The 16,253-nt window shown below is 46.7% G+C and overlaps 1 protein-coding gene across 4 annotated transcripts in view; it reads left to right on the top strand.

The window, feature by feature from the left end:
• Window positions 1-16,253, top strand: part of BOC (BOC cell adhesion associated, oncogene regulated) — a 133,914-nt gene that overhangs the window by 111,517 nt on the left and 6,144 nt on the right. For 2 of the 4 annotated variants that reach the window (XM_086935638.1, XM_086935637.1), the window contains exons 6-14: window positions 985-1,278; window positions 2,490-2,762; window positions 4,669-4,970; window positions 5,496-5,658; window positions 7,629-7,736; window positions 10,302-10,508; window positions 11,575-11,756; window positions 12,614-12,719; window positions 13,819-13,941. In XM_086935638.1, the coding sequence (XP_086791764.1) occupies window positions 985-1,278; window positions 2,490-2,762; window positions 4,669-4,970; window positions 5,496-5,658; window positions 7,629-7,736; window positions 10,302-10,508; window positions 11,575-11,756; window positions 12,614-12,719; window positions 13,819-13,941 (1,758 nt within the window). The remainder of the gene's footprint in view (window positions 1-984; window positions 1,279-2,489; window positions 2,763-4,668; window positions 4,971-5,495; window positions 5,659-7,628; window positions 7,737-10,301; window positions 10,509-11,574; window positions 11,757-12,613; window positions 12,720-13,818; window positions 13,942-16,253) is intronic. The other 2 variants (XM_086935636.1, XM_086935639.1) reach the window with 1 other exon arrangement.

Here is a 16,253-nt window from a genome sequence, read left to right as displayed (position 1 = left end):
CTTGTTATTTTCACTATTTTCTGAACATGTGCGAGCACCTCAACTGTCAATGTAGCTCACCACCCTCTTCTGGGTCTGTCTTTTCAGCACAGTTGTCTGTAATACATTTTGTTGTGAATTCTTCAACACCTCTTTAATCATTCTTTAACAATTTACTAATTGCACTCTCTTCCCTCGTGGTCTTTGCAGTTTTCTGTATCATTTCGCCTTCTGCTTCTATTGTAATGATTAAGGGGCTATTCTATGCCAGGAAAATACACTGAATCATCATACTGTCACCGTATACAAAAAACAAACCCTTTTCATATTTCTTTCATTGTAGTAGGATTTTAGAAATGTTTTGTCAGGGCTCGAATGCAAGGCATTACCACCACCATCACCATGGCAACCATTAATACCACCATCACCAGAACCCACCACCATTACCATCACCACCTTTAAGAATGCCTGAGCTTTCATGCTTTATCATATTGTTCCATAACGTTGTTGCATTTCATACTCAAAGTGCTTTGCATACGCCATTACATGGGTCCTGTGCTCATTGTGCCATAGGACTCAAGCTAAACCTCACTGACTACGTCTAAGTAGGCCAACAACGGTCTGGGGTTGCTAGTCTTTCCAGCTGGATGGGATTTGGCCTGGTAGTTTGGGTTGAATTGTTTCTATTGGAGCAGGACAAACCTTGATTTACATATGACTGTACTCTGTCTAAAATGGCACAGAGGGTGAAAAATAATGGGCTAGCTTAAGCATACGCCAGTGTCTGGGATTATTTCAAGCATTCCTTCCATAACTTTGTTGTTGGTTGCAATTACTGTACGAAAGCCAGACTTATTGGCTTTGCCAGTGTTTGTTCATATTTTTGCTCTTTATTCCTAAGACCTGGTGTAACTTTGATGGGGAAGTATGAAGCTGTATCACTAGAGCCTTCTATTTCTGTTAACGTTCCTGTATGTGTTTCCTTCTTTCTCTTGTGCCCGCCAGGCTCCACGGCGGAGGCGGCTCGTATCATCTATCCGCTGGCCGCCCAGACCATCATAGTGACCAAAGGCCAGAACCTCATCCTGGAGTGCGTGGCAAGCGGGATGCCGCCACCACGTATCACCTGGGCGAAGGATGGAGCCGATGTGGCCGGCTACAACAAGACGCGCTTCCTGCTCAGCAACCTTCTGATTGACGCCACCACCGAGGCGGACTCCGGGACGTACAGCTGCATGGCCAGCAACGGCATTGGAGAGGCGGGTGCCGCTTTCATCTCCTACAATGTGCAGGTCTTCGGTGAGTACAGGGTTCAGAGACCCCTCTAGGCTATTTCTGTGGCTATCCTAAGTGTGGTGCTGTGGAGGGATCACTGCATTACTTGTTGAGTGGGTTTTGGCGCGCCAGGGAAGGTACCACTCAAACCGCCCTCGTTTCTGCCTGCATTTTGGTGATTTTGGAAGGCAAAGGAAGGTTAGCTGTGGAGTTGTCTGAGACTGGGGTTGTGTCATCCAACTTGTGTCCAGTTCCATTGGAAGGTAGCTTGTTGTCTGGAACAGGAGAAGTGCGTCAAGCTCCTGCCTAATTCCATGAGCGGTGGTGCGGGTATGTTGGGTTGGTAAAGTTCGACTTTTGCTCCGTTTTTACTTGGATTATGTTGGAATACTGGGCTGGTGATTTTTCACTGAAGCTTATGTTTAAGATCATTGGAAGGTTAGCAAATGCTTAGGATGCAGCAGTCTTGGTGAAGCCTGCGTGTAGTTGCATGGGTGATGGGACTGCTGTATTGGGTGCATGCACTGTCATTCAAGCCTATGTTTAAGATCATTGGTAGGTGGGCGGATGCTTAGGATGCAGCAGTCTTGGTGAAGCCTGCATGTAGTTGCATGGGTGATGGGACTGCTGTATTGGGTGCATGCACTGTCATTCAAGCCTATGTTTAAGATCGTTGGTAGGTGGGCGGATGCTTGGCGATGTAGCGGTCTTGGTGACGCCTGGTGTAGTTGCACGGGTGATGGTGCTGCTGTGTTGGGTAGCTGCAGTGTCACTCAAGCCTGTGTCAGTATCCTTGGGTGGTGGAGCTCCTGAAGAGGGTGGTGATGTATTGTTTAAGACTTTTACTAAACATTTGCATGGGAGGGCTTCTGTGTGGCGCTAGAAGAGGCGCTTAAAAGCCTGTCTCCTGTGATAATCTCAGTGTCAAGTCAAAATTTATATAGCGCACTACATACCCAGAGGGTCTCAAAGCGCCTAGTGTCATCACTGAGGGGGGTAGCAAAATGGCAAAAATATGTATTTTATGGATGACAAGAAATTTTCAGGAACCAGGTACCACCTGACCTTGCTACGCCACTGGCTAGACCCAGCCTGCACTGTTCTGGCTTGGGTAAATATCAGTGAGAATGACCTGGTGCGGACAGTGAAGGTTGTCCAAACACACTCAGTAGGCCTTGCAGCATTTTCCGGACCCTTGTCGCGGTTTGTTAATTCGCTGCTCTTCGGACCCACAGAGCCGCCGGAGGTCCTGATGGAGCTGGCCTATCAGATGGTGCCCTGGGGCCAGAGTGCCAGGATCACCTGCGAGGTCCGGGGGAACCCTTCGCCCTCCGTGCTGTGGCTGCGGAACGCTGTGCCGCTCGCCGCGGGCCAGCGCCACCGCCTCTCCCGGAAGTCGCTGCGCGTGATCAACGTGGGACCGGAAGATGACGGCATGTACCAGTGCATGGCGGAGAACGAGGTGGGCAGTGCCCAAGCCATGATGCTGCTCAGAACCACCAGGCCAGGTCAGTCTGCCCATTCCCCCCAATGATGCCTCCTCTCTTAAGAAGGCACCACCATCTAAATCCTATCTCTATATTGTCACTCTTACCTTTCTATTTTTTTCTCCCCCCCCCCTTTAATTTTTTCCTAGTTTTTCTGTCATTTGTCCATTATTTAACTGTTTCCCTTTTAGTCTGTCTTTCTATAGTGGTACTGTTCTGTTCTTTCACATTTCTTTGTATGTCACCCTAAATATATTAAATTGTTATATTTAAAGGTCTGATATGCAAGATAATCTATGTACTTTCGTTTGGTCTATACTCGACAAAGCATCGTCTTGTAAAAGTTTTTGTGTGTAAAATTTCTCGTATCTAAGTAATGAAACTAAAGGCACCAAGAGGACAGGGGACTCCATGGTTTAATACCCAAGAAGATGTTTGGGGCAGACATTTGAACTGGTCACTCCACAATTGAACACCAAATATTATTTAATGGGGTTGGAAATTAAGTGTGTCATAAAACCTCAAATTTGCAGAAAAAAAGACAGTTTAAAAATTGGGTTCGGGTTCTGGCTGAAAGGTGCAAAACCATTGACATTTGTTATTAAGGGTGTTCAGAGTACACAGTAGATGCCACGTCACATCACCTGCCACGTCACATCACCTGTTAGGTTAGATCACCTGCCATGCAGGAAACACGAAGCACAACACCCATTTGAAAACGGCACAGCGAAAAACTATCAGGCGCAAAACATGGCGGGTGGTGTGGGCTACGTCACGCGTTGATGGTTTTCTGTCTCTCAGCCCTCTCTTTATCCCATAACCTCTATTCAGCCCTCTTAAGACCATCTATACACCACACAGCTCTCTTTTGGGCCAAGGCAGAGGCGGAAGTTGTAGACATGCATATGCATGTGGCAAAGGTGAAAGGGGATTACAATCACCTTGATGGTAAATCTTGGAAAACTGGATAACTTTATGATCAAATGTTGAGTTGTGAAGGTGCCGAGCACGGTTGAGTCGCACATTAGACCTGGAACTGAAATTTTCGAACATTTCTTCTCACCTTAACATTAAGTTTCGATTTTCAGTTCTTTTCACTAACCTTTCCCCGCTATTTAGGTCTTGTCCTTGTGCTTTAGCAGCTCCCTGTTGATCTGGCTTTTTCCACTTACATCTTTTTTCCTTGTTCCCACATGAGCGCCAGGCTGCTGTTTTAAGAAAAATATATTTTTTGTGGTTAGGTGTGCAGTAGTCTGTTCAGCATTCCCTTCCAGGGTACAACACCACAGGTTTTGGCTTTGGTATTTATTATTTTTGAAAATAGTTTTACTCCTTTGCTGTGTTTACTGCGACAAAGTTGGTGTTTCCTTTATAAATATTGTGGGTGTAGCAGCCTAAGAAACTGTGAAAACCCCACCTCCTGAGATCCTGTATCATAAACTTGTTAGCAAGTAAAGGTTTGGCCTTCTGGTAAGCTTCCGGCAGCAGACCGCCTTTACAACGCGATTTTTACATCGCAGTGCCTTTAACACGCATTTATTACCGCACAAGGTTTTACCATTTATAGGCCTTTACCACACATTTAGGGTAAGTATGCAGAGTTTGGGGGGGCGGGGGATCTCACCCCAAAAAGATAACAAATATGTATATTTGTGTATATGTATGTATATATATATTTACCTAACTGATACTTACCTAACTGATACTTACCTTAGTTAGACTATTAATGCTTGGTAATGGCAAGCAAGGTAAAAGCATATCCTTGCTAAAAAAGATGCGGGGTAAAAAATGTGTGGTACATTTATGCATTGTTTTTCCTGTGTTCCGTCGTACAGCCGTTTGCGGCGCCCTTTTCTTGGATGTACCTGTTATGGGCGGGACCTGTTTAGCTCACCCAACTTTTTGTTGTCCCTCTACTACCTTGCAGGAGCCACCTTGAAGCCTGCTCAGGACCTCATCTCCACTTCACTACTCTCCCCGACACTGCTGCCTTCTGGACCAGGCGGTTCCTCAGTGCTCCTCAAGGAGCGGGCGCTGCCGAAGCTGAAGACCACCTCCGCGTCTCTCCTGCCGCAGTGCGCGTCCCTCAAGGAGCCAGTGGCGCTGGCCGAGGCGCCCGTTATTCTCAGCTCCCCCAGGACTTCCAAGATGGACTTCTATGAGCTGGTGTGGAAGCCCCGGCACGACGGCAGGGCGCCGCTCCTCCACTATGTGGTCAAACACCGCAAGGTATTCTGCTTCTTTGAGTTCTGACCGAACCATTTTTTTAAAATTCTGTTTGACAGTTTAGTAAAAAAACAGATACAAAGCATATCGGTGCACTGACATTTCAATAGAATAAATAAACATCTCGCCTTCCTGTGTTTCCCACAGGGTTCCCTGCCATCCATTATATTAACCATTGTTTTGCAGCATGAATCTTTCTGGATTCACTATGCTGTGCATTATTCCGCCATCTAGTGGTTGGGTCCGGAATTGTAGTCTTTTTTTCTCTTTTTATTTTTTTTGTGTGTTTACACCCATTTGCCAAGAATTCTACAAAGCTGATGTCTGTAGTAACTGAAGCTTTTAATGCATTTTGTGAAGTTTTAAGATGTAGGAGTGGGTTGGTCCCTTTACATCACAGTTACTAGGTGATAACTGATGCTCCATGAATGACCACCCAAGGGTCTTGAACTTTGCTTAGAGTAGTTGCCATGACCAAGATGCTCCATCTCGAGGGGTGAGCGGTCCTGACTGTGCTTCTCTTTGCAGCAGGTAACAAACTCCTCTGAGGACTGGGTCGTGTCACGTGTCCCCAGCACGCAGCACCGCCTTACGCTGGCGCCTCTGGACCCCGGAAGCCTCTACGAGGTGGAGATGGCGGCTTTCAACTGTGGCGGCGAGGGCCAGACGGCCATGGTCACCTTCCGAACCGGTAATGGCTGCTTGTCTTCTGATGGAGTGAAAGTGTGGGGTTATCAAACTGAGAAGGCTTTCTATATTCATTTGAACAAATGCGTTATAGGGACTGCAATCTGTGGGTTTGCTAGTATTGCTGACCCACTGCGGTGATGTCATTGCTGTCTGTGTGTATCCATTATTGTGCCACGCATGTGCTGTTTTTTTTTTGTTTTTTGTTTTTTGTTTTTTTTGCTTCCATCTTACCAAAGGCCTTTCTTTGCCCCAGATATTACTCTCACCTTACACTAACAAGAGATCTTTGTATTCGGTTCTTCCTGATTTCTCTTGGAATGGGGCCTGGGGGGAGAGGGTTGCGGGGGGCATTCTCAATCTAGTTTGATTTCTCCCCTTTCAAAGCTGAACCCCCTATAATGACCTCACTAAGCCTGACAAACCAAACGTTGCAAATTGGGAAAAGGGGGTCCTCTCCTTACCATGACCCGTTCACATGCTGCACCTGAATATTCCAGCAAACCAAACGTTCACGCTGTACAAGCTTGCAGCATGCACTGGAGCACATGCGGGTGATACATACACTGTACTAGCGTGCAGCATGCACCAGAGCACATGCTGGTGCAACATACACTGTACACGCGTGCAGCATGCACCAGAGCACATGCTGGTGAAACATACACTATGCAAGCGTGCAGCATGCACCAGAGCACATGCTGGTGAAACATACACTATGCAGGTGTGCAGCATGCACCAGAGCACATGCTGGTGCAACATACACTGTACACGCGTGCAGCATGCACTGGAGCACATGCTGGTGATACATAAACTGTACTAGCGTGCAGCATGCACCAGAGCACATGCTGGTGAAACATACACTGTACACGCGTGCAGCATGCACCAGAGCACATGCTGGTGAAACATACACTATGCAGGTGTGCAGCATGCACCAGTACACATGCTGGTGAAACATACACTGTACACGCGTGCAGCATGCACCAGAGCACATGCTGGTGAAACATACACTATGCAAGTGTGCAGCATGCACCAGAGCACATGCTGGTGAAACGTACACTATGCAAGTGTGCAGCATGCACCAGAGCACATGCTGGTGAAACATACACTATGCAGGTGCGCAGCATGCACCAGTACACATGCTGGTGAAACATACACTGTACAAAAGGACACATCTAAGTTCACCCTGTGCAATCTCATGCTCTGTGCAAATAGCATAATCACCAATACCCTGTTTTAGCTTGCCCGCTTTACAAATGTGTGCGTTCCAATTCACCCGTCCCAAGGTCGTGTACTGTGTGCACAATGCGATCCCCCTAAACCATCTCATGCGCTGTACAAATGCACAGTGTCTTGTATGCACTGTACAAACTCGCACATTAACACAAGCATTTACTGGATTGATAGTATGGCATAGGTGCCCCATACCCGCTGGAGTCCCTCATCTTCGGCTCTTGATGAGCGGTGAGGGAGGCAGAGAGCCTCTTTCCTCGACTGCTTCCTTTCCATACAGCTCACCCCATGAGCCGCGGCTGGTTTTTGTGGTGTGTTCATACAGTCCTCTTTTTCCCACAGAGAAGAGACTCTCATACCTCCCGGGAGAGGGTGGGAGGTAAGGAGGGGGGACAGGGGGGGGGGTCACACTGAAGGAGGGGGGTCACACTGAAGGCGCCTCAACAGCGCTTACGTCATCGCACCGCACTGAGGCTGATCTGGTGCAGGTGCCCCTGGGACAGAGCGGCTCAGGGGTGAATGGATATCCCATAGCTGTCATGGTCTGGGGAAGAGGGTCTCTGACAGCTCAATAAAAGGCGTGAGTGGGTCTCCAGTGTTGGGCAGGTGTGAGCACGCTTAGCGGGAGGCTGTGTGTGAAGAAGCGGCAGAGAATCTGAGCTGGGGAAGGAAGCTGGGGGCATGTTTTGGGCCCGACTGATGGCCTCTTGCTTACTGACATTTTTCCCTCTTGTTTTTCCACAGGGCGTCGCCCAAAGCCGGAGATCATCGCCAGCAAGGAGCAGATTCAGAAGGATGACCCAGGAACCAGCACACAGAGCATCAACCAGTCGGACAACAATCGCCTATCCCGTAAGTGTCCTGGAGAGCCCTGGGAAGGGAGCCCTAGAGGGGAGCACCTCAAGTGTCTCTGGAAAAGAACCCCCAGGCAGAGCTTCTCAAGGGCCTGATGATAGTGCTTTTAGCGTCCCTCCAAGGGCAGTAGCAGTGCTTAATTTGAGCTAGTGGTTTCCAGTACTGGGCACCAGTACTTAATTGCCAACACAGGCACTTAAGGCAGTCTGCCACATGGTGGCGCTGTTTGTTTTATTTAGAGATGAACACAGCAACATTTGTTTGATAATTGAATATACATTAAAAATGACTAGTACCTGCCACCCAAGCCATTCATATAGCCCAGAGGGACAGAAATAGTCTGAAGTGCTGCACTTGTAGGAATGTAAGGTTTTTAGGTATGTTTATGCTGTCACGGGCTGCACTGGCCGGGCAATGTGTGGTGCAAACTGCAGTGGCCTCCTGACCAGGGCTCTGGCACTTATGATTTTTTTTTTTACAAATTAAGCACGGTGTAGACCTCTGGATCCATGTGCAGAACACCTGGAGCGACAAAGGGTGGGGATGCAACCAAGGGAGAGCTCCTGGAGGGTTACCGTAAACACTACAGCAGAGCACCTTGAGGGTTACCCTGTGGAATCCATGCAGGGTCCTGTAAATGAAAGGTCTTGGCAGAGAAGATTCTCATTCTATGGCACTCTGCAGGTTTCAGATGTCTTTTCAGGGCGAAATAAAAAACTATACGTGGAGCTGCACCTCTTCCATGGCTGACTCTTCTTAAATAATAAAATAAATAGCAAGCGTGCCTTTTTAAATCTCTAACTAGATTTTGAGGCCGAAGCATGGCGCCCAGTGGATAATGCTCCTCTTAACCTGCCTCCCTTGTGACAGCCGTATGACAGAGAGCCAGATATAGATCTTAGCGGACGGGTTACTTCGTCACAACGATGATGGATAACCTGTCCACCGAAAATATAAAACTCGATCTAGATTTCGGCGGAAAGCTTACTTTGTCACAGCGGTGAGGGATATCCCGTCCATTAAAATATAAATTCCAATTTAGATCTCGGCAGAAAGGTTACTTCGTCGCAATGTTGAGGGATATCCCGTCCACTGAAATATAAATCCCAATTTAGATCTCGGCAGAAAGGTTACTTCGTCGCAATGTTGAGGGATATCCCGTCCACTGAAATATAAATTCCAAATTAGATCTCGATGGAAAGGTTACTTTGTCGCAACGTTGAGGGATATCCCATCCACTGAAATATAAATCCCAATGTAGATCTCGGCGGAAAGGTTACTTCGTCGCAACGTTGAGGGATATCCCGTCCACTGAAATATAAATCCCAATTTAGATCTCGGCGGAAAGGTTACTCCGTCACAATGGTGATGGATAACGCACCCCTGAAATATAAATCCTGTTAAATCATATGGGATTTGTATTTCGGCGGACAGGATATCCAGCACCGTTGTGATTGAATAACCCATCTGCCGTGATCTAAATCGGACCCAGAATGTCATGAGGACCACAGCATCAGTATCGCACAGTAGAGCGCCTTGATGCAACTTTACTCTTCAGCAGTTAATAACGCTGGAAGTTACGCATGTGTACTAACCTCTATCCATGCCCGTTACACTTTCTCCATTGTGACCTACTAAAAGGGACTTGGAGTGAATGACGTCACAATAGGCCTCAAAACAGAAGTGGACATCATCCAACAAACCACATCCTAAAATGCTTTTTGTTGGCGATTGTTCGCGATGGAGCACTGAAGAACAGAATATCCTGTTTCTCTGCTCTGGAAGGCCCCTTTAAATCCTTTATGAAACACTGGAGATGTATCCTGACCTATAACACCCACTAAGGCCATACTGAATACCCTCTGAGTTTTGCCTATGATCCTTCCCTCTCTCCTATTGCACTTAGAATGGCAGTGCAGTAAAATAGGCCTGGCCACTTTTTGTGAAACTTGAAAGTAGAAAAAATGTGAAAATTTTTTTTTCCTACTCGCGTGATCATTTTCTGCCACGTGGTATGTAGTACTTTGAGGTGGGTGCAGGTTTTTCCGGAGGTGGCCGGAAAGCACCCAAAATTCTGCACAATCCACAAACTTATACAAAATCCACCAAACGGAATAAACTGGGAAATTGTCAAATTTTTTCAATCCATGAACTTTTTTCCACATTGAATTTCTTGTGTTTCTCCTGAATTTTTCACCCACCATTGCTTGAAACTCCTTTGACGTTCTTTTGTGGTCTCCCGCTCCCTTCTGTGATCACTGGGAGTGCGTCCCATGGGCCATAGCATTAGGACCATGGCTAAGACTCTTAGGTTTTGTTAAGGCGCTTCAGGGACATGCTTGCATGTAGCACTGAGACATTCTGCTGCAGTAACAGTGCGCTTTATTAATCTTTTCATTCATTCGTTAATTTATCAATTCATTCATGTATATTTAGGTTGAAAATGTTCCTGCTGGTATTTCGGAGTGGCTTTTCGTAGGGGGGCCACACTGTTGGAGAAGAGAGTTTATCTTTGTTGACATTGATCCTATATTTACCTATTATTTTCTCTTCTCTCTCCAGCTCCAGAGGCTCCTGACCGACCAACAATATCCACAGCCTCGGAGACCTCCGTCTACGTGACGTGGATTCCCCGTGGGAATGGTGGCTTCCCGATCCAGTCCTTCCGGGTGGAGTACAAGAAGCTGAAGCAGGCGGGAGACTGGATGTTGGCCACCTCCGACATCCCCCCGTCTCGTCTCTCCGTTGAGATTCCAGAGCTGGAGAAAGGTATGGACTGCCGCTCTCCAAGTTACACGCTAAGACGCGAGTTTCTTTAGAAACAAGTTCTTTTTGTGTATCTTCGTTAATGTGTCCACCTCTGTGCTCTCTGAGGACCTGCACAGGGTCACCGCTTTGCGTACAGTTCTTGCAAGGCACCGTACAGAAGGTTGTTCACAATGCTGGCCATTCACCTGTGGCTGGAGGTCAACATTGCACCTGTGCATTGTTTGCAGGATTTTGTCAGTAATTCTGCTGTTCTCTGGATCTTCTCTACCCATAGCTCCTCTTTGGTCTACTGCCTTTGCAGGATTTTTACAAAATATCTGTGAGCTTGTTCCTTTCTGATATCCGCTGCAACTGTTTATAACTTGTGTTTCCACCTTTGTTTCTTTCTTACTGAACTTCTAAGTTTGGTTAGCAGCGGTCCTGTTTGCTTCCATACGATCTTGTTGAAAAGTTAACTCCTCCAATTTTTGTTTTTCCTTGGTGTTTTGGGGATTCTTTCCTAAGTATTCTTTCTCTAGATATAGACCTTCCTCAGTCCGCCAACATTTACAGTCTGGTAAAAACCTAGCTACTCGTGCGGTTATCGGTCAGGTGGATGTCCAGGCTGGTTGATCGGACTTCTAAACTTAGGTCAAGATGAAAACAAACTGCAATGCTCGTCAACTTTGGCTGTTTACTCCGTCTCTCGTATGCTACATTTTTGTGAAAACAGATTGGCCAGACAACCATGATCACATATAATTCTACTTTTGCCCCATGAATCGGTTGTAGATTCACAAGCAGTCCATATTCTTGTCATCCAGTAAATGTGTTGGAAATAGTCTGGAAGGTGTTAGACAAAATCCAATCAACACCATCCACTTAGTGTGAGGTTTGGAGTTTGATGGTGGCCCTGGGTTTGGTCCTCTCGTGAATGGCTGAATACCTGAGTGCGGATGAAGCCAAACACTGCGGTTCAAGTTGAGGTACTAGTTGGCGGAGGTGAACTGGATTGAGGTCTGCACTCATGCTGAAAATGTATTGTTGGTGCCCTCTGTAACTTCTGGTGCCTTCTTTTTCTTACTAGGCACCTCCTACCGCTTTCGTGTCCGAGCGCTCAACATCCTTGGGGAGAGCCAGCCCAGCGCCGCCTCGAGGCCCTACGCCGTGTCTGGCTACAGCAACCGTGTGTATGAGCGGCCTGTGACGGGGCCATACATCACCTTCACGGAGGCCGTCAATGAGACCACCATCATGCTGAAGTGGATGGTAAGGGGCAGTTCTCGTGCACCTAAAGCCTTAATGCTGCAGGGGAGTTAGCCAGGAATACCTACATGTGAAGTTTTTTAGAAGGGTTCTCACCTGTAAAGGGCTCTCACTCTCATCTTGAGATGTATCTAGGTTGACTATATGAGTGCCCAGATACACAGGTCCAGCCCTGGGCTTTCATTTAATGAACCAATGCATTCTGAGGGGCAGGGCTCTAGTCAACATTTACAGCATTTGGGCTACACCGCTGAGGATGCCAAGTAAAACTGGAAATGACGAGGAGACCTATTATTACCCCCTAGAGTTGTCTGTATTTGTTTTTCCATTTCCATCTGCAGGGTTCCAAACTTTGCCCCCTAGGTAGAAAGCAGGCACATTGCACAGCCAAATGGCAAAAGTGTCTTGAATCACGCATGGGGCAGTCATAGTCTGTTTTGATGTTTTTGCTTCCTTTGGTCCGAGTGAATGGTGTCGCCAGCACTGGTATGGATGCAGTGGTCTCAGATGCTAGCTGGGGTTGCAGAAGTTGGTCATTGGTGACACCAAGAATGGCTCAGCAGCAAAACGTGCAGCGGGTCGGGGTGTGGGGGAGGTGAGCATTAGTGCCAGGTGGAGTTAGTCTATGGGGTGGGTAAAGTTATCTGGCTGAGGTGGTGCAGTGGAAGGGTTAAAGGCAAGCTGTGGTAGGCAGGGAGATTGCTGCTTTTGAACGTTGGTCTGTCTGTGAAAGCTTACAGGCATGTGGACAAGGTTGTGGTATTTGGTAATGAGGGACACAATTGGCAACAAAGTATTTATACAAGGACAATGCTGTACCTTCTTTAAAATATCTGTTTTTCTTTGTTCCTGCCTCGTAGTACACTCCGGCCAGCAATAACAACACCCCTATCCATGGCTTCTACATCTACTACCGACCCACGGATAGTGACAATGACAGCGACTACAAAAAGGATGTAGTGGAAGGTGAGGAGGCAACATTCGCAAACCTATACCTACGATAGATGCTTGAGGTTTAACGCTCAGGGTCTGGGACATAGCGAACCGAAACGTATCGATATTGGTTCAAGCAGGCGATCTCATCGTAGAGGAGGGCAGGGGCCTTAGTGGTAGGGGCGTCTCCTCGGTGGTAGGGGCGTCTCCTCACAGAAGAGGGCAAACGGCCTATCCCTAGGGTTACCCATTCTAAACTAGAAAAATAAGACTCGTAAATGGAAATGCTTGCGTTCACTGTAACTATTGGCAATTGTTCTAGGCAGCATTCCATTCCACTGGTTTGGCTAATTGTGGCATTACAGGTGGGGACCAACCATGTGAAATCACAGAGAGAACCCAAAGACTGTAGGGATTGTTCCTACTCTTACAGAGAGGGGCTGAGGAGCTAAAGGCGGTCAGTACCACCACGTAGAGGGGCTAAAGTTCTAGGGACAGTCCGATCTCACATAGAGACCCTAAGACTGTAGGGATAGTTCATCCTATCACAGAAGGTCCGGAGGAGCTGATGACGGCCAGTACCACCATGTCCTAGTGACAGTCATTCCCACTTACAGCTCGGCCCTGTGGCCATGTGCATTCGCCACGAACACACGCGCACCCCTTGGTCCATGCAGTTTTCAGACCTATCACACATGTGCACCCAGAGCGAGCGGTTAAATGTAAGTTGTAAATTGATACTTGTATAGCGCACTACTCACCCGCAGGGTCTCAAGGCGCTTGTACGAATACCGCTGTGGAACTCATCCTGGCTTTCCCTGTGAGGCGTCCACTCCTGGGCACCCCCAAGGTGGAGGCCAGGCATCCTTAGCGTTGTGGGGGCCGTTGTGGAGATTAAGCAAGCTATTGCCCAGAGTTGCAGAGTGGGACTCATTGATTGCAATAGGCACAGAGGCGAGAATTATCAGGTCCATGGAATTTTGAGCCCAAGATACGCCGAGGCGGGGAATTGAACCCTGGTCCCGGGCTAGACCTCTGCATCAGGGTCTGCCGCTCTAACAATTGAGCCACACTTCTCCACTTACCGCCCTCTGACTTGACATGAACTTGTTCTCCACATCTACTCTCACAGGGGACCGGCATTGGCATTCCATCGCCCACCTGCAGCCGGAGACCTCGTACGACATCAAGATGCGCTGCTTCAACGAGGGCGGCGAGAGCGAATTCAGCAACGTCATGATCTGCGAAACCAGAGGTAAGACGAGGCGCGACGTCTGCCTGATGCACCCTGCACGCGCCAGCCTGGCAGTGCCAGGTGTAAATGCAATATGTCAATTACCATAATATCTCCTGCTGTGGTCATTTCATACTCCCATATATTTTGATGTCCATGTTTATTGGAACAGATTTAATCAAAAGTGAAAAATGGACACTAGTTACACCTTCTAACCTTCGGTTTAAAAGGTGAAGAGTACCCTCAAAAAACTCAATGCATACGGAGGTGCGGTATATATGGTTCATCCGCCCCGCATTGTAGTTGTGGCAGTTATCATCGGGTTGATCTTCTGTGTGTGAACTGCCAGCCTCACCCGAGGCACCTCTGGGTTATATGGTGCAGTGTCCAGAGATATGAGGGTTTCCCCACTATACACAGTGCAAAAAAGAAAGAAAAAAGTGATGTGCAAAAAATTATTTTAAAAAAGGGAAATGACCCCGAGGATTTATTTAAGGGGTATATTTCCACTATAGTTTAAAAAAGGTCTGTACTTTACGTAGAACGAGTTACTGGGTCTACAAGTATTTGGTAAGAAAGCGTCGACATGTTTCAGCTCCTTGGGCCATACGGGTCTATGGAGCCTTCGTCAGGACTTGTACAAAAAAGACACACAAAACATAGAGATTATACTCACACTATTTGTGCAGTATCAGTTTGTCAATTTTCGAACTCTTAAATAAGAGATCGTTTTGTCACCTCAGGGGAGTTCGCTTATTCAAGCCCAGAGCCGCGTGTAGGAAGTCTCCTGACTTGTGCTGGCTCTGCCCCCGGATTTCCATAGACCCGTATGGCCCAAGGAGCTGAAACATGTCGACGCTTTCTTACCAAATACTTGTAGACCCAGTAACTCGTTCTACGTAAAGTACAGACCTTTTTTAAACTATAGTGGAAATATACCCCTTAAATAAATCCTCGGGGTCATTTCCCTTTTTTAAAATAATTTTTTGCACATCACTTTTTTCTTTCTTTTTTGCACTGTGTATAGTGGGGAAACCCTCATATCTCTGGACACTGCACCATATAACCCAGAGGTGCCTCGGGTGAGGCTGGCAGTTCACACACAGAAGATCAACCCGATGATAACTGCCACAACTACAATGCGGGGCGGATGATCCATATATACCGCACCTCCGTATGCATTGAGTTTTTTGAGGGTACTCTTTACCTTTTAAACCGAAGGTTAGAAGGTGTAACTAGTGTCCATTTTTCACTTTTGATTAAATCTGTCTCATACCTAGGGGAAAGAAACAGAGACTATTTTTCCTCATCCCTCCATTCTTTGATGAACACATGTTTATTGGGACCCATATGGATATTTTCTTGCCCACTCTGTACTTTCTGGCTCATAATGTGCTGGAATAATTATCCATCAGTTCTTTAGACATGAAAAACTGTAGGAAATGAGCTCACACCTCACTGCTGAGATCCAGACTTGCAGCTTCCATGCTATGTTTTATCCCCCTGCCTCCTAATAGTGCCTTTCTATATCATGGGACCTTCTTCAGGCTCAGAAGCTTGCCTCTGCTGCCACCTGCTGGATTGTTCAGTTACACACTTCAAAATCCTTCTATTTTGTATCCTGTCAGTGTCGATCTAATAAAGCTCTTGTTTAGACCATAAAGTTGTTGAGAGGAAACTTTCACTCCCCTCCCATCCATGCCCACTCTTATATCTGTATAGTTTATAAAAACCCTGAAAAACGCTGGCCGTGTTCTGGCTTTCATGGGTTCCTTTTCTTTGCACCATCTCCTGCCACGTTCCATGACATCACAACCATCCTACGTTTTCATGATGGGATATGGACAGAACCATTTAAATTGTACAGGAGTGGAGGACCAAATTATGTGGCTGGAACAACTAAATTAGGCAGCAATAAAAAGCAAATTATGCGGCCACCTTCCTGGCAGTTATTCTCTGTTTTGTGATTTCAACACCTACAAATGCAAAGGTTTCTTAATGCAGAAAACTATGTGCATTCACTAAATCCTATTGAACATTTTTTTATCCAATATATACAACTTTTTCTCTTCCATGGAAGCACTGGAACACCAGTAACATTGTCTCTTAAGTTATACTTTAAAATAATTAGCATTACGCATACAGAGTTGCACACAGCAGGACTCCAGACTACTTGTGCACATTTCATGTAATAAAAGGCGCACCTCTTTTATTTTGGGTATCCTAATCTTGTTAGTGATTTTTGATTTGTTTGCTCTAAAACAGTTGTTTTACTTGAAATCTTTAGATTAAGTAGCAGAGGTTGGATTCTTTGACAAGTGCAGTAAAGCCAC

Source organism: Lissotriton vulgaris, chromosome 8 (genome assembly GCF_964263255.1).
Source record: "Lissotriton vulgaris chromosome 8, aLisVul1.2, whole genome shotgun sequence".
NCBI classification, from domain to species: domain Eukaryota; kingdom Metazoa; phylum Chordata; class Amphibia; order Caudata; family Salamandridae; genus Lissotriton; species Lissotriton vulgaris.
This window is presented reverse-complemented; position numbering and strand designations above follow the sequence as displayed.